Source organism: Embiotoca jacksoni, unplaced genomic scaffold (genome assembly GCF_022577435.1).
Source record: "Embiotoca jacksoni isolate LCO1_2020_lvr unplaced genomic scaffold, fEmbJac1.0.p SCAF_22, whole genome shotgun sequence".
NCBI classification, from domain to species: Eukaryota; Metazoa; Chordata; class Actinopteri; family Embiotocidae; genus Embiotoca; species Embiotoca jacksoni.
In genome coordinates, this window is record NW_027185363.1 from 1008809 (window position 1) to 1030000 (window position 21192).

The following is a 21192-nucleotide window of genomic DNA, read 5'->3' on the forward strand; positions in this document are numbered from 1 at the left end:
ACCCCTACAGGCATTGCTTCATTATGCTTTCATGTAAAGACAAATTCTCTAAGTTGTACTGTAATTTTCTTACAGGCTTGGAAGGGGAAGGTGAGGCAAGGGGTGATCCGTGTGTAATTGCAGCATATATTGTATTGAATTGGGTTTTGAATGTATTAAGTAAGTGTATTTCTGGTGTGTGTGTGTGTGTGTGTGTGTGTGTGTGTGTGTGTGTGTGTGTGTGTGTGCGCACATGTGTGTTTTCTTAAAGAGGGAAACAAAAAGAGAAAGGCACAGGATGTGTGAAAGAAAAATACACTGCAGGCTTCAGGTGAGAAATTAGAAATATTAGCATATTTATTACAGCAACATGAACGACATTAGAATGCCTACACCCTTTACAACAAGCAACGCAGAAGAAATTGGCATGGGGACAAATAAGCATTGTACTGTGGCCAAAGAAAGCGAGAGAGAGGAGAAGGACAAAGAGAGAGAGCTGAAAGTGTCAAATGAGAATCACTCATGAACATTTACAATACAGACCTGGTGGGAAATGGAAACAAACACTATATTTGAGATCAAACAAACCAGCCCACATAGCTAACCTTGACAAGGTGAAACGTGACAGAAACTTAGGATTTAAGAGTTGAAACCAACAGCTGGTGTATGACATAACTTTCTAAAGGGTTTGTGTTGAATAAGCCTGTAAAAAAAAAGAGGACATTGTCACTATTCACCACAGTTCTTCAATCAGTACGTAATGCTGCTCTAACCTTGTAATTAACTAAAGAATATTGCACAAAGAAAGATGCAACATAAAATGTCAAATTGTTTGCCAACCACAGCCATAATTTTCAAAAAAATAAAACTGTAATTTTTCTCAACAACTTGAGGTTTCATAAACTTTAAGATTTCTGCTATTTTTTTTTTTTTTTTTTTTAAACAAAATGATCTTTTTCTGCTGTATTTAAAGGAATCAAAGTGGTGCTACTGTTGGAGGGGGCCTCTGGGATGTTACATAACATGATGTGAAGTCACCTTGAGAACACAGATAAATACTACCTGTATATACACTTTACTCTTTACTCTTAATATCGCCTCTATAGGGACACAGAAAAGAACAATAGCTCAGTAAATAAGGCATCTAAAAGGCCAGCGGTCAAGGGTAGTCCGCTAGAGTGAAATCATAGAGTTAGCAAGAGTAGAATGAACAGTTTCGGACTCTCCAAATTTTTGTTTTTATCTGTGCCTTATATAGTGAAATAGCAAAGTGGAGAAAATAATCCCTACATTATTTTATTGCAAGTATTCTTTATTCAAACATATTTACTATACCAATATTGTACCAAGCTTGTAACAATGAAGCCAAAAAACAAACAAATAAAAAAACCTTATGATTAAACTGTTCATGCTGCTGCTATCTTTGACCCCGCCCCAACTGATAAAGTAAGCCCTTCACATTAGTTACTGTTCCTAGGCCTGTCAAGACTTCCATTCTAACATAGCATATGATCCACTATACACATATAGACATTGGCAGCGGTGGCAGATTGACCTGTAAAGAATTTTTAAGCAATCGGTCTTTGATGTCAGTCATCAAAATAAGCTTCTCATTTCAAGCTGGCAAAAATGCGAGCTAAGATTGCAACTATCAATGGCAGAATTGATCAACTGTACATTGCCAATTAACTAAGCTAACCTCAGCTTTATTCATTTGCTAAAAGGTGAGTCATTTGCTGACGTTTTGATGTTTCCATTTGATTTGTTTCATGACAAAAATTCTCAAAGGCATTGAGCTATAAATCCAATAAAGAACAGGACAGATCTGCTAATCATAGCGAATACTAAAACAGCATCCACAAGCACATTTACGCTATCTAAGTGGCAAAAATACATCTTAATGGATGTGCTGGTGTAAACATATTTCTGAAGCTGTTATAACCCAGTTAGTAAATGTTGTACTTCTTGATCTTGGAAGTAAGGCTCACTTACGAAGTAACAGCTTATATTAGAGCAGATCAACTGTGTAATCTATTTATCTAACATTTTCTCCTGTGGTTTGATCTTGTGAAGGCAAAAATAGCACTGCTCTTACTCTTACTGCCCTTTCCGTTATCCCATGCACACCATTTTGGCATGTGTTGAAATGCAAAGCTTGACAGGTTTGCCGGGTCCCGGAATCAGATAGAAATTTGAGGATCTGAGGATTTCTCTTATTTCACCCTTACGTCTCCCTCCCTCTCCCAAAGAAGTTTTTTTTTTTAAAGTTGTGTTGTATGCAAAGAAGGAGTTAAAAAGTGCATATAATTGCTATTTTAAGGTGGATATGCAAATGAAGCCAGTGTATCAATAAGAAAAGTCCATTCTACTCATTCTAACGCTATAGTTGAAACTGCAGTCACTGTCACCTGTCAATCAAAGCTGAAGCTTTGTGCCCTGCTACATTCCTTTGTTCAGACCAACGAATCACCTCCCTTCACTTTTCTCCTGTTTGACCCGCCCCTGATCGAGTACTTCAGAAATCTCTTTTTCACAATAAAAGTACATCATAGTCATCGTCATTGTTATCATTACAAACATTCTAACATTGGAAATCAACACTGTACATATTTTACACTATGATACAATCATATATACTGTACTTTATGCCACTGTTGGTCCTATAGAGTACCACATATATTAAAACTGGGTTTGGGAATACACTAAAAGCAGGTTCAGTGCCATTGAACAGTGTACACAAAGAAGGTCCCTTCATATCTTACTGCGTGATTAATGTGATAAGCAGCAGTCTCCTTCTGATAAAGAAAACAAAAAGTATTTGCATCGTGCTGTAAACATTTTGTAAATTTAAGTAATGGGTATTGATTTGAAAATAGGGATGCTTGAAATAGGTTGGCATGACTGATAACAAGAAAGTGAGACAGTACAATATACCATTTATTTATTTTTTAGTAAAAGTTACCCTCTTTAGTGGAACAGCTGAAAATCAACACTGCTTAGTCTTCATCTTGCTGAAAAAGGGTCCATTCAAATACTCCTTTTCATCAAGTAGACTATTTGGAAATCACTGTCATTATTGTGACTGGCCTTGTGTAACCATCCAACCATGGGAATTGATGAAAGGAAGGCGCAGAGTTGGAATGACGGTATGACACCCAGAAGAACATTTCAAGGTTACTGTACATGGCATAACACTGGAAAAACAAGTTATGCGGTCTTAACAGTGTCGACTCTATCCTGACCTTTGCATCACCTTTGCTTTACACAAAACACTATAACTTTCAAAACACACCTGAAACACGGGAAGGCAAACTTATTAGCCGAAATATTCCCGACAACACCATACTGTGACAGACAATGTTGTTTGGAAAAGACAGTGGAAGATTTTGTCTGTGCTAACTGCACCTTAAGCAGTTTGTGCCGTTTTCTTTGCAGTCAGTTACATCACAAGTTCAAGCAGACTAGCAAACGTGCACTGGGTCTAGTTGCTATGGAAGTGGTGCCTGAGAGCAGTCGCTAAGGAAGCCCTTGTCCTGGTCCAATACACGATTTAAACGAATCATACTTCCATCCTACATGAGCTAGCAAAATCTACATCCCTCACTATCTCTAAAGGTCCAGTTTTTCTGTTCCCCTCTCACCACACATTCATGTCATCCAGAATCTCGGTTCAGTCATTGGCTTTCTGTGTACAGACAGCAATGAAAGGGGCCATACATGTACTAGATAATAACTCCTGTTAAGGTGGAGCAATATAAATCTCACCACAATACAAACGTTAGGTCCATCTCTACGGTTGTGGGACACACAGCCCATATAAACATATATCTACACATATACATAGCTTCTGACCCTTTTTAAACTTTTCAAGGTGAAAACTCAAAACAAACAAAATGACAGTAAAAACCAACTGTACACCTCACAGACAGTGATGATCATTATATTCTAATTTGTTTTTTTGTCATTTCTTTTGTTAAAAGTCTTTTTTTTTTCTTCTTTTGTTGAGCTGATATGATGTGAAATGATCTGGGATGCACTAGGTGTGGCCTCGTTGTTGGAAATGTGTCTCTCTGTTGCTCCATTATGGTGATTGTGTTGCTGGGGCTCTGAGTGCTAAAGCCAGTAGTGCCCACTGAGGATGGGGGAAAATGGGGGAAAACTGCAAGAAGGAGTCAAGCATCCATGTTGTCTCCATCTCAGTGTGTCTCAAAATTGAATGGAGGCCCAAGCACAGAGTATCCATTATAACTCCTTTTCCGTGGGAAACTCTTCACAGGAGCATCCAGTTTGACTCCGTCTCACTGTTTATGTGGAAACTGTTATACTTGGACGTGCGTCCCCTGGGTCTGCAGACTCTGCATGCTGGACAAAATCTTCTTCTGGTGGCCGGCCAGGGATACTCCCATCTTAGCCAACTCACTAGATGGAAAACAGATGAAGATACAAGTACAAATATTATAATGTTGTTTTCAGGGAAATAAAACTACATATACCTGAAATGCCAAGCAGCTGCAGAGGTCTCATATTCAAGATACTTGTGGAAACCCCCCTCTTTATTTTCAAATGAAACTAAAGTGGAATGTAATATGTCTCTTACTGACAATCTTGACCTTTTGAGTGTTTCATTTAACAGGGATGAGACAGCACACTGTCTGTACCTGACACTGATGTAGAGAATAGAGTCCAAGCTGACATATCCAGCACTGGAAAAGTTCTCCTTATACTGGCCCATCTTGATGGCCTCCAACCACTCATCCACTGTGCTCACACTGAACTCTGGGGTTGACGGGTCCTCCCTGCTGGGATACAAAGCACACTCAATGATGTTTTGGACTGTTGAGTGGCTAAATAACAGCTTCTTACTAGTCCTGAGGTCAATTATTTGTCCTCAGACCAAGCATAAATTATTACCCTTGTTTGGGCATTTATGAAAATTAAAACCATTTGTAGCACTCTCGAGTTAATTTGTAGTGCTGGATGCGCATTTGGTAAGAATTGTTTTCATTCTGCGATAGCCACAGCATGACAGCCTCAAATCCTCTATGAAGAGACAACATAAACTCTAAACTTTAAACGGAGCCATTAGTGGGTAAGTATGATTAATGGTTCATCATCTAGTCACCCTCCCCCTCAACGCAAGTGCACATGGTTTTACTTGTGAAACCTTTTGACTTGTTTGCTTACTTCCCTTTGTTAGAAAATTGTTATAAATGATCAGTGTGTTTGTGAATTTGCATACTCAAACTTACAAAGTACTTCCATTGGTACTTCACACAATATGCATTTATATGTTTTATGCAATTTTATGCTTTAATTTGTGCCATGTTATGGTCTCTCAGACCTTGGTACTAGACTCATCTTTCGGGCACGTTGTTCATTGAGTCTCCAGTTGCTGCGTTCCAATGGGGTCGTATTTACTTTGTATACGAGAAGAGTCTATATTAACGGCCCCCTCATGTTGTACTCAACGTCGGAACTAAAAATTTTCTATAAGCCTCAACTTCACGAGTTATGACATGTTTGCCGATGCTTATGGAAATGGCAGAAGCCATGGAAGTTCATTTTTGTTGGATGTTAAACTAATGTGTTGTAATTTAAAAATTTTGAGTTTGTCTTCATAACTTAGAGGAAAATGTTGCTCTTTCCAATGGCATCATCCTTTCCCTCACTACCCCCGTGTTAGCTTGCTAAATTGTTTTAGCTCTGTGGCTTCTAGACGCCGTGCATGTTGCCTTTGCTTACCAACAGTGTTTTTAGGACTTAACCACTTGAATGCCAAGGAGTCAAATGTAAATGTAAAAATAATTATATTCTGTGGATTGGTGCATTACAACTGGGTATTCAGGGAACCTACACAGAATGTGGGACTATACACGTACCAGCCCACAACCTTATATCCAAATCTTGTCACTTCACAAATATAACTTTGTTTAGAAAAGATAAAAATCGGATTAACTGAAATAAAATGACATTTCCTACTTTTATCACCAACAAAGTAGCTTTAGTGTCTTCAATGCTTCTACCGTCCTGTAATCTAATCCAAGTATCTGAAGACCATGTGTGCATCAGTAAAATTACAGTTTTAATTTGTAGCTTGCTCCCACTGACCATACTGAGCTGTTGGCCAGCTCTCTGAGACTGGCTGGGTTCCTGATGAGCTTGTCCAGGATTGTGACAATCTGTCCAAACTTTGGTCTGTCGCTGCGCCCCTTCTCCCAGCAATCCAACATGAGCTGGTGCAACACCACTGGACAATCCATTGGAGCAGGTAGACGGTAGCCCTCATCTATTGCTTTGATCACCTACAGGAAGAGAGCAGGAGATATCATGTTCTGTGATCAATACTAGAAAGGGGAATACAAATGTAATGTTCAATAGTTAAGAATTTGCGCTGAAAATTTAGGAAAAATCATCTTTGCTGTTGCAGGTTGTATAAGTGCAATGGGAACTGAGGCATGATGTATGTGTTTGTGACTCACATCCTGGTTGGACATCTCCCAGTAGGGTCTCTCTCCGTATGAAATCACCTCCCACATGACGATACCGTAACTCCACACATCACTGGCTGAGGTGAACTTCCTGTAGGCTATAGCTTCTGGAGCTGTCCATCGAATGGGGATCTTCCCTCCCTGTCAATGGGTCACAAAGCGGTCAACACATTTATTCACGTACTGAATTTGTCAGCCCGAACTTTCTGCTTGCTGTCTGTAATACCGTAAATACTTAAAGGCTGTTGTATTAGTGGGTTTTTAGCTAAGGACTGTAATAAATCAAAATACAGTTGAGCAGAAGTGACAAAACAAATGATCAGATGGTGGCTGCAGAGATGCTTGGTGCAGTGCTGTCTTTAAGAACACTAACTTAAAACAGCACTCATCCCTAATGTGCTCCCGTGTTCGCTCCTGCACTAGTCTTTCTTCTGCCATCAGTTTTTTTTTCTTTGCTGCCCCTGCCTTTGTTGTTGATGCCCAGATCAAAAGGGTTCCATACAGCCGACTGTACAGACACAATAGGCAATGAGATGCCCCCGCCCTCTCTCTTTCACTGTGTCTAACACACACACACACACACACACACACACACACACACACACACACACACACACACACACACACACACACACACCGTACCTCTATAGGCTCAGCTTTTTAACATGCGGCAGCTGCCTTTGCACCACCTAGCATTCCCCATCTCAGCTTGGTCAAAGTCAAATAAAAGACAAAGCTGCCAAGTCACTCTGCACTGTACTTTTGTTTCCAACATCCCCTGTCCACCCCTACGCCGTCTCCCTTTTTTCTCTTAACTGCTCTCACTGGATCTTTCTCCCGCCTTCCCTCCCTCTCTATCTCTCTCTCTCCCAACCTCCCTGGATCCTAGTCTTATTTGATATCCACTCCTCTCTTTCTCTTTTCCATCTCCGCCTCTACACCCCCCCTCCCCCCCATACTCCCCTCACTCCCCACCCCTCCCAGTGCCTGCAGCTCTCCATCTAGGTCTCCTGACATCAGTGGGAGTTTGTGTGTGATTGCAATAGAGCAGTCAGCGGCTGATACACTCCTCCCAGGGCAATGCTAATGCCATATTAAAAATAACATCCCCAACACTTCCTATGAATATGAATAATGCCATCTCCTTGTGGACATTTTAGATGAGTTGCTCCACAGTGGTTTAACTCACTGACGTTTGAGTTTCTTCCTTCTTTCTGAGCTCTCTGAGAGGATGCTGATGTTAACAAAGACGTATCTGATTTGACTGTATCCTGTACAGGCAAAAATATGAAGAGGGGAAGTTTGTGTGTATAATTTCATCCTGTATGAATTTAATTTTGTGAATGGTTTATGCTATCCGTTGTGAGAAGACCCTTATACAAAAGCCTGGTCAGTACAGCGTTAAAGCAGTTTACATTTGTTCAGTAATTACCAAAGAAAGGCAATTCATACTCAAGAAGATGTAGTATGCTAAATTTGCAACATGTACAATGTCGGTCTCAGTTCTGGTGATTACACTTCAATGTAAATATACATTTTCACTGCCTGTTCACTTTGTAACATAACATTTTTATAGTTTTTAGCTGCATTTACACTTTACACTTTACACAGTGTATGTATTATTATTTGTATTTAAATCTGCAGTGCAGAATCTTTGTCTTCCCCTTCTGCCAGAAAGTAATTACAAAAACCATGTCGACCCAAGTAACATCATGAAAAAAAGGCATCACAATCCCCACAAATTGATTTGTTTCATGATCAGAATTCGATCCATTCAATCTGATAAACATTTGAAAGCCACATGATTGAATTATCTTAATTCCTCTCAAGTTAGCATAGCGCTGAACCGGAAGTCTGCCGCTGTAAGTCTCTGATGTGCATGCTCTGCCCGTACAGCATGGCCAGTTAGCATTCATCCAACCAGCACAGTAATGTCTCACCAGACGGCAGATGTGAAACCTCAGTATACTGTGACATGCAGAGAGATTTACCTGGCAGTGATAGGTTTAATCAGCATTCAAGCAAGGGCTTGAATGCAAAGGAATTTATATTCTGTTCATACAAAGAGCCAAAAATACACAGAGGCAGCACCACAGCACATTAACTGTCTAATATGAAATATGAACTTCAACTTCACCTTCCAACAAAGGTGCAGCTACAGATATTTATTCTAAAGTTTAAAACTTAGACTGATGTAAAAGTTTTCCCCCCAGGATGACCATGGAGGTGTGTTTTTGTGGCAAGATGGACTGGTGCGTGTGTTGTTATTCTTTCTGCCACTAGTTCTTGTTAATTGGTGGTACACCATTCTGCTTGTATTGGTGTCCTCTCTTTATTTTGGTCTGTTCTGATCGACCACGTTTGAATCAGGTCTAACTATCTACAAATATATTTTAACTGGCTCTGACTGCTTTTGTGCCCTTTTATTTGAAAATGAATTTATGCCCATGTGGTTTGAGGAAGTTTTTTCACCACTGTTTTGGTTCAGGAACAATAATGTGTGATCAGTGGGTGGCTGAACTGTAACTGAATACATTTATTAATGACAGCTGCAGACCGTGATAGTGTATCTTACCCTAGTAGTGTAGGCGGCCTCTGGGTCGTCCTCCAGAACTCGGCTCAGGCCAAAGTCGGACACCTTACACACCAGGTTGCTGTTGACCAAGATGTTTCGAGCCGCCAGGTCTCGGTGAACGTAGCTCATGTCTGACAGGTACTTCATACCTGAGGCGATGCCGCGCAGCATGCCTACCAGCTGGATCACTGTGAACTGGCCGTCATGTTTCTGGGGCGAGAGAAAGTAGAAAGATGAATTAATACATAGAACATCGTGTTATTGCTGACATTGAGCTGCAGCAGGGTGGCACAGTGATTAGGTTGGGCTCTTTAACACCTTCAGATAGAGGTGAAGGTTTAAGCCTGGATTCAAGTTTCAGAAATGGCAGGAATCCACACTTATCAAGAGTCTCGTTCAGCTCCTGCTAACCCTGCGCTTTGACCTTCATGCGGAGGTGGCGAGCAGAAGATGAATTTCTCCTTCCAGGGATCAATGGAGGATCACAAAAAAAATCCCACTTGCAGAGGATTGGATCTGACAGAGAAGACAAAACTTTCCTCTCTAACACTGACCATGTGCCCATGCAGAGCTCACTGGATTTCAGATTTGAGCTGTCTTTGGCAGAGAGTGGAGCCTGTTGATCGATGACGATCCAACTCACCTTCCTCTGCCAATTATTTCTGCCCTGGGCCAACGGTCCCCGTTAAAAAGCCATTCATGTTATCAGTCACCCTCTCTCCTTTATATCATCTCTCCTTCCTCTGTCTATTTGTTCTCTCCATCCATCTCTGTCTCTCTGTTCAGTTTCTGTCTTAGAGAGAGAACTCTAATACTTTGATTCAGTCCACCCCCTCCCCCCACCCCCCACCCCCACCCCACACCCTGTTCCCACCCCACTGTCGTTTTTTCTATTTCTTTTCCCCCCCCCTCTCCTTCGGCAGCTGTGGAGTAAGTTAATTAGCCGGTGGTTTTGTGAGATGCTGATTGATTGGACTGTCTAACAAACCTACAGACTTCCTCTATCAATCTGCCCACCACATTGTATTTCCAGGAAGGAGGAGGAAGAATGGGCAGGGCAGGGAAAGAGAGAGGAGACAAATGCACGGCAAGGAGGTTGGACAAGGAGATGAAGGAGATAGCTGAAAGAAGTAGACATTTTTTTTTTTTTTTTTTAAATTGTTAAATTTTGGCATATTACACTTATTTTCACTAGCTTCCTAAAACTGAGAAACTTAATATACATTTCACATGTACAGTACACACTGAGAGCAGTGGTTTTGTAACTGCAGAGGGAGACCTGCTTAATAAATGGTTGGCATAATTAAAGACACATATGGATTCTGGATGCACAGATGAGCTGTAACAACCATAAAACTGATTCCATAATTATATGGAGGCCCTGTGGACACTCTTTACGACCCTCATTACAATAAATGCTGTAACTCAATACATGCATATATCAGTGTGTTTTTGTTTGTGTGTGTGTGTTTCAGGACATCATGCCTTGCCCGTTTTATTTATTTATTTATTTGTTTGTTTTCTTCAGTGTGGCTGATGCGATTGGTGTCTATTTAGCAATGGGCCTATCATCACAGCCTTAATGGCTCTGGAGCACTGCAGTGATTTTATTGGCTCACAAACAGCTCTGAATATGAATCAGGGGGACGTTGAACGTGAGGCACACCAGGGCCACAACACTCTCACTTCATCAGGGTGCATCATGCAAAACCCAGATCAGGGTCTTTAGCTAAATCAATACAGCATCTTTGCTGTTGCTACTACATATTTTGTATAAAAAGGAATCATGACTACAAAATGTAAAAACAAAAAATTGAATAATTATTTAAAAACATCAATTCATGCAATGAATTACTCATCCATAAGTTACTATAATTATGACTGGTGAAATCACTGGCTTCTTTCCTTTTACAATATTGATTTGACTAACACAACAATACTTCCACAGCCTTGCTTTGATTTTTTTTAAATCAGTTTACTGATTGGGTTTTAGCAGTAACCTTATCTTCAGGACTTACTTTTGTCCTGCTCCACATGGATTTAAACTCTGTGTTACACTGCCTGCCATACAAATTATATTTTCAAGCCAATCGCTTTACGAAGGCATTTTTCAAATCCTTGATCAGCATACCAAATGCCCTCAGAAATATTTCAACTGAGTACATTTGTTCATGCTAGTGCTGATTCCCTTTCCATGTTTTTCTCATTTGCTATCCTGAGTTCTCTCCATATTAAAAAACACATGACTTTTGTTGTATTACATTACATCTAGAATGAACTGTTTATTTTTCTATGTCCTGACGAAGCAAATGTTGCGCACAAAGCAATATACGCTTTATTGCCCATTTGTCAGCAGTCTGCTACAGTTTTCTTTTCTGGGATGTGAACATTAAGTGTTTTTCATTGACCTTGGAATGGAGGGGTAGGGAGCCTGTACATCCATTTGAATGTTTATGTTTCTCATCCGCAAACTGTCAGGTGTTTGCCTGCTGTGCATATTTATGTGTTACGAATATATATATTACACTTCTTTTTTCGACAAATGTAGTACAAAAACATTTAAAAGCCCTTGCTTGCTTAAACGTAAGGCATTGGTGGACTTTTTCCACCAGAATTCTCCAGCTTTGGGAGATGAAAGACAATTTAAGTCGGGAACCTTTTTATATAACTTTAAAAAAAAAAAAAGGATGTGGCCTCACGTACAGCAGTTTGTGGGAATGAACTGTGCTATTTCAAACTCTTTACAGCTGGGACATCATTTTCTGTGGGGCCTTTGTAAAAGAACTGTGGCGCTGACCTTGGAGGAAATGTGCGCGTTGTGTTCCTTCCAGCTGAGCAATGACTTACCTTGAGGAAAGTGTCCAGAGATCCATTTTCCATGAACTCCGTTATGATCATCACTGGCTTACCTATGGAGGCACATAACAAGGCAGCTGTTGGCGAGGCACAGTTACAAGGCAGAAATACACAAACTATTAAGCGACGAGGACATAGAAGAAGAAGCAGGGTCCACAGCTGTGACCAGCCGTTCTCTCTGTCTCCGTCTCTCTCTAGGGTATAACATGGCATGTCGTCATCAGTCACACTGACAGCTTCTAATCAGCCCTCTCCATAAACGCCAGGAGATAATTAGAATAGACCAATCCACCAGAATATGTGTGTGTGTGTGTGTGTGTGTGTGTGTGTGTGTGTGTGTGTGTGTGTGTGTGTGTGTGTGTGTGTGTGTGTGTGTGTGTGTGTGTGTGTGTGTGTGTGTGTGTGTAAAAGCGGGCCTCCTGAGATCTCATGAATACTAATCAGCCTCCAGGGAAAGGGGGTTGTGGTTGGATCGCTACGCACCTGCACCTGCATGAGTGTGCGTTTGTGTGCATGCGTGTGTGATGAAGGGGTGGTTGAGTGACAGGCCGCGCGCACTATGGTCCCCTGCATAGCATCTGGTGGGACTTACAAATGATTAACAAAGTACCTGCAATCACATGTACGTACATGCACACAGACTCACGAAGAACAGCAGTTGTCCCCGTTTTACAGGGTTCTCCCTCCGTATCACCCCCTAAAGCTGAGCTTTGCCAATCACAAACAAACACACAATGTGTAGTTACAAATGATGGTGTGTGTGTGTGTGTGGTGTGTGTGTGTGTGTGTGTGTGTGTGTGTGTGTGTGTGTGTGTGTGTGTGTGGTGTGTATATGTGTGTGTGTGTGTGTGTGTATGTGTGTGTGTGTGTGTGTGTGTGTGTGTGTGTGTGTGTGTGTGTGTGTGTGTGTGTGTGTGGCTTGTAAACACATTGCCTATGTCAGCAGTGATGAATAGGTCACATTTCCCAAATCAGACCTCAGAGATGCTGGGAAAAAACCTGGAGGAGAGATAACGACGGCTTGATACAAAGAGAGAGAAACAGAAAAAAAATCTAGATGGAGAGTTCTTATAGCAAAAAATGTGGGATAAGTATATGAGTATTTTTCAAAAAAATGACCCCAAAAAGCCAGTAAAAGATCATTTAATGTTTCTCTGGTAAAATTGGTCTTGTCTTGAATTGAAAAAAAGTTAAACTTCAAAAGAAGTTCATGAAAGATAAATACAAAGAAATGTGCAGTGTATGAACATGTACTGGAAGAAAAAGAAGCAACATTATTGTAAGATAAGGAAGGACAATGAACGTTGGATCAGGGAAGATGAGACGATGTGGAAGTGCTGAAGAAGAGGAGAGGAAAATGAAGAGGAGTAGGAGGAGAAGGAGAGAGAGGAGAGGACTGGTGGGAGGAGGGGTCAAAAACCTGACATGAAAAGGCAGGAACAACACCACCGAGGCCTACAGTAAGATTGTAGGTAAAGACAGCAATACATCACCCTAAATGAATTCACTATCTCACTGCAGCACACATACACACACACACACACACACACACACACACACACACACACACACACACACACACACACACACATACACACACACACAAACAGAGTCGTCTGGTCTCTGGTGGTGGTGTCTTCTTTGACAGTAACATTAGTCTCAGGGATAAAAGTGAAAGAGAATTGGATTTTCTTCTGCTGGGGGTGAGGACTGCTGGTCACATTTATCTCCAAACGGGGCCTGTGTGTGTGTGTGTGTGTGTGTGTGTGTGTGTGTGTGTGTGTGTGTGTGTGTGTGTGTGTGTGTGTGTGTGCGTGTGCGTGTGCGTGTGTGTGCGCATGCGGTAGAGACAGAGCGAGCTGTTTCAGGGCATGGCAAAGTGGGGAGGGACGGCATGATGATGACGGCCTGATTTCAGATCAGAGGTGGAGGACGTGTGTGTGCTTCTGTGTTTATCTCAGTGGCAAATAAAATGGTTGTTGATGGGAATGATTTTGACTGAAAGGGCTCTGACTCTTTGTAGCCCTCTGTCCACCTGTGTGTGTGAGATTGTGTGTTTTATTGTACTTCGGCTTATCAACCCTGGGAATGTGAACACATGTATGTTACTCTGTGACACGCATTCATGCATGCAAATGTCATATCCTATAAAGTATACAGCCATGAAATATACAGCTATAAAAACGTACCTCTGAAAACCGATAAAGGTATGTTTGTTTATGTGCTGCATGTGTGTGTAGGCACCATGTACTGTATGTTACCGGTGAAGGACAGTGTTGCCTTTAGGTCTGTGGTGTTAGATGCAGTCAAGAGAGAAGCACAATGAAACACATTCATCCTGTTGTCTCGGCTTAGAGGACCATGTGAGCCTGGCATGTACACACACACACACACACACACACACACACACACACACACACACACACACACACTATACAATGAATCCCTTTCAGTTCTCGCAGCGATTACATCACATGCCATTCACACTTGAAACGCAGACACTGGCAGGACGGAGCCTCTCCAGCTCGTCATAGAGCTCCTCTCCACCAAGCATTCATGAGCGCGCCTCAATTTCCTTCTGAAAGCACATAATTAACTAATCACGTTCATATTCATTCAAATTTATTGCCTTTCATCGCCTTCAGAAATCACACAGTGGAGCTAAAAGCAACTCCCACCCTATATGTGTGTGTGTGTGTGTGTGTGTGTGTGTGTGTGTGTGTGTGTGTGTGTGTGTGTGTGTGTGTGTGTGTGTGTGCAGATTGGGTATTGATGTTCTGCCAGGTAGAGTGTGTTATGGAACAGATCAGAAAGGAGTTTTCTGGTTTTTACAGCACTTTATTAAGTGCAAGTAAAACGTGTTGTCTCTGCTTTTGGCTAGGATCATTTAGGCAGGAATTTGCAAAGTGCTGTGCATGTGTGAAAGTGATAGAGAGTATGTATGTACAGTCTATCTGGTAAATTACGTTATGAGAGACTATTTCTGTGCGTGTTGGTGTGAGTGTAAGCGAAAGTGATAGACTCTGTATACATCTGGACAATTACATTATGAGTGGCTATCTGTGTGTGTGCAAGTGGGCCGCATTACCGCATTATTGAATGAGGCGGCCAAAGGTACAAACGAGAAAATGAAATAACTGCTGTATTGATTAATGTTAAGGGTCTGAACTAAATGATACAATGCTTTTAACACAGGACAGATCTGTGTTCTAGGAAGAACCATGTAATGTTGTGTGTGTGTGTGTGTTGGGGGGGGTGGGGGGTGCGGAGAAACGGACAGACAGAAACTCAATAACGTTATCTCCTCTTCGCTCTTCACCTCTCTTCCTCCTCCTTCCCTCTTTGCTTTCTCATCTCCTCTCATTTCCTCACATTTGTCTCCTCACCATCTCTCCTCTGGTCTATCTGCCCCCCCCCCCCCCCCCCCTCAAATCTCTTTGCACATCTTCCCCCCGTCGCCCTCATTTATTCTCAAGCCCCATCTTCGCTCATTTCCTTGCTCTTGTATCCTATCTCATCCATCCATGCCCCCTTCTTCCCTATGCATCCCACACCCCCTTGTCACCTTTTCTCTGCTTGCCTCTCTTTAGTTTCCTCCTCGTCCTAATCGGTCTGTGCAGTCCATTCTTCAGATCTGCATGCATTTTCAAAAAGTGAATACTTTCAAACAGTCTGACAGGAAATATTAAAAGACTTATTGTTCAGCGCACAAAGACACGCGGTTAAAACTAATCGCTCGTTTCCTCGAACAGAAGACGATTGGAAAAAAATGCTTTTAGTGGATTTAACGGCACCTTTGTAGAGCAGCCTTTTTTATGTATGTGTGTCTTGTGTGTGTGTAGCTGTGTGTGTGTAGCTGTGTGTGCGCGTGTGTCAGATGAGATGGAGTTCGGTAATTGAGGGTTTTCCAAATGAGCCGATTGTTGCAGCGATTGTAAAACACATAAAGGACGGATGGATAAAATGAGGGACAGGGGAGATAAAGGGAAGATAAGGAGATGGAGGGGTGGGGGGAGGGACAAAGGATAGGGGGGGATGGGGGCAGATTGTTGCACTTTTCTGATGTGTAGAGCGACAGACAGAGAATAGAATGATCTATTTTCCCCCTTTTTCTGCATGTGGTGCTCCAATTAGCATAACAATAGCAACAATCAGGTGACAGGCAGCAGGGTCGGGTTATTAGAATGGCACATGGCAGCGGCTGAAGGCTTATGAGGTTTTAAGCAGGGAACACACATGCACACACAGAGAAATGAATGAAACCGGAAAATGCAGACGGCAGAGATAGGCACTCATGTATTTACCGAACACAACATACAACTGTGCAAAATGTTTTTTAATACCACAACAATTTTTAGTTGTACAGTCACTACACCCACCTCTACTACAACCTGGTTAAATCAAACCTTTTTCTGGAGCTGTGTCTAGTACCTTGTAGTACTACATAGTCACTATATTAATAATCACTACAGCAAACTCTACTATTCCACTTCTGCAACATTATCAACAAGAACCCCTGTACTACTAATGTAACTGCTTCCTGTGTTGTTTAAGCAATTATCCCTTTAATTGATCAGCAGAAAATTAAGCGGCAATTATTTTGCCAGTTGAAAAAGCATTCAAGTAATTTCTTTAGCAAAAAGCCCTTTTCTAGTAGCAGTTTATACACTTACGAGGATGGTTTTCTTTCTTATAGCATAGTAAACTAATAAACTCTGGAATTTGGACTGTTTGTAAGACATAATAAAAAAAATAAAATCTAGAACATTGTGTTGGGCTCTACAAAACTTGAATTGACATTGTTCATTGTTTTCTGACATTTTACACAAACAATCATTTAATTTAGAAAATAATCTGCATAATTATTGATAATGAAAATAATTACCAGTTGCAGCCCTAAAACAACACATTTCCCAATGTTTATCAAGAAGTATTGGGCATAAACAACACACCTGCTTTCCAGTTTAAGCTTTTAAGCTGTTATTTAACAGATAGATTTAGTATCTTTAGCTTGTCTCATCCAAGTCTTTCCAACAAAATAAATACTTCCATTAGCTTTTCTTATTATTACTTTAAGTTATATTTTCCTATTTCTTTTATCTTTCCTGCTACTATTAAAACTGTTACGGCTGCGACTGTTACTTTATCCTACCACAGCTACTTCAGCTACTGCTAACGCCACACCGATCCCTTCAGCACACCAGCAATTACCCCCAGTCCTACTCAAGCCAATACTACTCCTGAGTCTCCCACTACTTACACCTCCACAAACCAATCCAGCCCACCTGAGTCCAGACCAGTTAGGGTCAGCCTGCCTGATTAGACTGAGGGCGGTGTGAAGGGACCAGCTGGTGCCGGTGAAAAAGGCCTGAAGGAGTTATTGACCCATCTCAACTCTCACCCCCTTGCTCGCACATACGCCACCTGGGCTGTGACCTGTGAAATTACTGCTCCGCTAGTGAGATTTGTTTCTGAGGGGCTCTATCAGCTCCTCAATGTGCCGTGAAGACAGGTGAGAGGGGAGACGCAACGAAATGCATGTAGAAGTAGACGAGCGCTCATTACATACAGTCAACCCCCCCCCCCCCCAAAAAAAACCCCTGCAGAAGCATATTCTTATATTTGCAGCAAATGCAAGAATGCAGCAAAGTAAAGAGCACTTTATTATGTTAAAATGTATTTCCTTGTCAAATCAATGTTCGGCTATTTAGCTGTTCCTACTGGGCCATTGTCCTTCGTCAATAAAATTTCAGGGTTTGTCATCTTAGTAACTCTTGAATTTATTCTGTTATTTTAAAACCGAATTATGCTTGTTACTGAAAAGAAAGTGCCATAATTACATGTCTAGATGTTACATGTCTCTCGTGTCAGAGAGAGCGAGAGAGGAAATAAATAAGAAAGGCAGTGGGGTCTCATTTGTAATATGTATGCTGCTGAATATTCATGATGCTAAAAAACACATCCAATTAACCTTATGAATTATTAATATTCATGATAAAAGCCTGTGCATATGCATTTGCTCTTTTGTTGTTGGCTTAAGTGCCACTGAGCACCAGGGTGTGATGGACTGAAGGACCTTGTTTGTGTGTGTGTGTGTGTGTGTGTGTGTGTGTGTGTGTGTGTGTGTGTGTGTGTGTGTGTGTGTGTGTGTGTGTGTGTAACAAAGGGAAAGTGTTTAGGGAATAAGATGATGGGAAAGGCAGAGGTTTATTTGTCTGTCTGCATGTTTACAATTCTGTTTCTTTGTACCAACTCTCTTTCTTCCCTGTCCTTGTCTACAAATCTCTAACAAACATCAGCCTTCAGATGAGAAGGAGGACAGCAGCAGCACTGAGGAGCATAAACAGCACGGGAGAGAGATGAGATATCTGATTACGTCCATGCTGACCAGGTTAATATGAAAAGGGTGAGTCTCCACACTTGTGTTTACAGGTAAGTGTTGCACCTCCAAACAGTCTGTTCTCTCCTGCTTTCTGTGATCACCTTCACTGTGTTGTAGCTGTAAAACAGCTGAATTTGCAATGTAGTGCTTACCCTTGACACATTTGTCTGTTGTAGTGTGTTATCTGAACAAGCAGAAAATCAGGACTTGATCGCGGGTTATAAATGCTACCAGTTACCAGAACTGCTGGATGGAAAAATCAACATAAATATCAGATGGAGAATTTGTGTCTTAAATCATTGTTTTGCAAAAGCCCAGAAGTTAAAGTAGGTGGACGAAGGAAAAGGTTTACTTATTTTCCACTGCTAAATTTGATGTTGTTAATGATTATAATTATGAATTATTACTAATCAAGATCTGCTGTCTGTGCTGCTCATAATCACATAAATAGTTCACATTCTCTGTATTGCGTTTTGATCTTGATAACTGTCGGGTCATAAAGGCAGGGACATGCATACAAAACCTTTAACTTGTTTTTGTGGTTCCTTCCAGTTGTGTAAATCTGCGAGCTCCAGTGTATTGCATAAACAACTAAAATTACCGCCTTATGGTTAAATTCCTCCGCCAACCAGTGAAGTTGCACTTCACATCCATTTCTGCCCAGATTAATATGTGTTCCTGAGATATTGCGTTCACAATAATGAAACATATGTGAGGTAACAGTGACCTTTGACCCCCAAAATTGTATCAGTTCATCCTTGAGTCCAAGTTAACGAAACCCCCTCCAGCTATTTCTGAGATATCACATTCACAAAAAATGGACAGGCCGCCTGAAAACATAATGCTTTCACCTGCCCTGTTGCATAAAAAAAAGCCAGCCACAACTTCTGCATGTAGCATGAGTGTGGCCGTGGGTCCAAAACGCAGAGGATAAAGATGTTAAAACTTAACCGACTTAGTGTTTACTCACTCCGACCCTGAGCGAGAATGACAGTGAGAGAGAAAGAGTACGAGAGGGCGAGAAGAGGAGACTGGGATTGACTGAACGAGACAGACAGTGAGAAAGAGAAAGGGAGCGACTGAATGAAAAGATTAGATGGACTCTGACTGAGAGAGAAAGAAGGAGCACGAGATCGGGTTATGAGGTGAGAGCGGGATAGATGGAGAGAGAGAGAGAGAGAGAGAGAGAGATGGTGGAAGTGATGGAGAGAGCGAGAGGCCCTGTGATAACGCATCAGCTATCTCGCTGAACGAGGCCTGTTTCTGTCTCACCTACATGAACACACACACTCACTCTAATTGCCTCAACACAATCATGTGAAGTAAACAAGTGGCCATTTGAGAGGTGGACAGTCTTCAGCGCATGCACACTGCCATGCGTCACCAGTGTGTTACCATGGTAATGGAGCTTTTATCTGATCCAGGGTCAGCTCTTATTTACATCACCACGAGCTCTGGTGTGTCTCAGACAGGCATGTGACAGGCATCCACACACACGCACAGATACACAGAGCTGAAAGGAGAGTGTAGGTTTCCAGAAACAGGTCCTACACCTGCGCACGCATGATGAAGTAAAGGTTTTGTCACACGTGTGTCATCACTCACATCTCGTGACGACACCCTCCAGCCTGATGATGTTCGGGTGGTCAAACTGTCCCATGATGGAGGCCTCGGACAGGAAGTCTCTCCTCTGTTTGTCAGAGTATCCCGCCTTCAGGCTCTTGATGGCCACGTAGATCTCCCTCTTCCCCTGCACACGCAGCCGACCGCTGCACACCTCTCCAAACTCTCCTACACACACGCAGACACACAAAATATAACTTTGAAACTTTGAAAGATAAGACCTTGTAGAATTTATGAATATCTGTGCTCTTTTATCTTTGACTTTGGAAGCTTTATAAGGTCTTTTATTGACTCAAAATTGCATTCAGAATTTTTTCTTATAAATCCACAATTATTTAATTTTACTGGTGCAACTGATTTCTAAAAAGAATCGTCTAGACGTGCAAACTTTTCCTAGAAGTGATTAAGAATTCAAACAAGTTCATTTTTGAGTTATTAAAGTCGTTTGCTGTTTCACTGCCAACTCACCAGCTCCAATGACTCTCTCTATACGAATATTGGAAGCATCTATCTCTTTGGCAAAGTCTCTGACAGCCTGGTTGGGATCTTCGTAGGTGTGAGGATGGATATAAGTCCTGCTGCCTGGAAGCTTGACTGCATGCGTGGAAAAGTGTAGAAATGGGCACAGAGTTAAATGTATTTGCAGTGTATCACAAATGTACTGGTAAAATCAGACTATGCTGGGTATGTTGCATCTACAGAGAATATTAAAAAGTTCATTTTACTAATGCAGTGCTTTATTGATGCCTGTAGGGAAACACTTTCCCTTTAAACGTTAACATTGATTCAGCGTCTTACTCTGACATTTGTGCTGTGCAAATTTGTGTTGGAATGGGAGCCTGAGCGTGGGTGCTCTGTTTGAGTGACATTACAAATTATTACATCATGAAACACATAACTACTTTGTTAGCCATGGTGTTAAAATGACTCAAGATTTTTTTTAACAGGAACCCATAGGAATCTTCACTCTGCCAGCAAACGTTTGTGCATGAAACTGTGAAACAATGTGGTTTATTCATCTGAGAATGCTGCAAAGTTAGAGACTTCTTTTCGGTAACTGTTTTAGTTCTTACACATCTTGAAGTATGCGTGTTGTACGTGAAGAACAGTGATTTTTAGGGTGTCGTCACATTTGAGTGCCTTTGTTTCTCTTTCTGTCTCTTTTTTGTTGCCATAAATGCCTGTAGTGATGTGTTTCATGCAGGTGGGTGTAAAGTTTAGTTATAAGACAAATATCATACATGTGTGTTTCCTACTGTATCTGTGTGTGTGCACATGCTTGTCTTACC

The 21192-nt window shown here is 41.4% G+C and overlaps 1 protein-coding gene across 3 annotated transcripts in view; it reads right to left on the reverse strand.

Moving 5' to 3' along the window:
* Nucleotides 1–311: 311 nt before the first annotated feature.
* The window catches only part of epha4b (eph receptor A4b), an 86158-nt gene continuing 65277 nt past the window's right edge, over nucleotides 312–21192 (reverse strand). The window contains exons 11-19 of one of the 3 annotated variants that reach the window (XM_069157083.1): nucleotide 21192; nucleotides 20372–20497; nucleotides 19886–20071; nucleotides 11890–11951; nucleotides 9043–9252; nucleotides 6459–6608; nucleotides 6088–6281; nucleotides 4638–4775; nucleotides 312–4398 (exon numbers count right to left, since the gene is read on the reverse strand). The exon at nucleotide 21192 is cut by the window's right edge and continues 67 nt beyond it. In XM_069157083.1, coding sequence (XP_069013184.1) covers nucleotides 4299–4398; nucleotides 4638–4775; nucleotides 6088–6281; nucleotides 6459–6608; nucleotides 9043–9252; nucleotides 11890–11951; nucleotides 19886–20071; nucleotides 20372–20497; nucleotide 21192 — 1167 coding nt within the window. In that variant the 3' untranslated portion in view covers nucleotides 312–4298. Of the gene's footprint in view, nucleotides 4399–4637; nucleotides 4779–6087; nucleotides 6282–6458; nucleotides 6609–9042; nucleotides 9253–11889; nucleotides 11952–19885; nucleotides 20072–20371; nucleotides 20498–21191 lie in introns of all 3 variants that reach the window. The other 2 variants (XM_069157082.1, XM_069157084.1) reach the window with 2 other exon arrangements.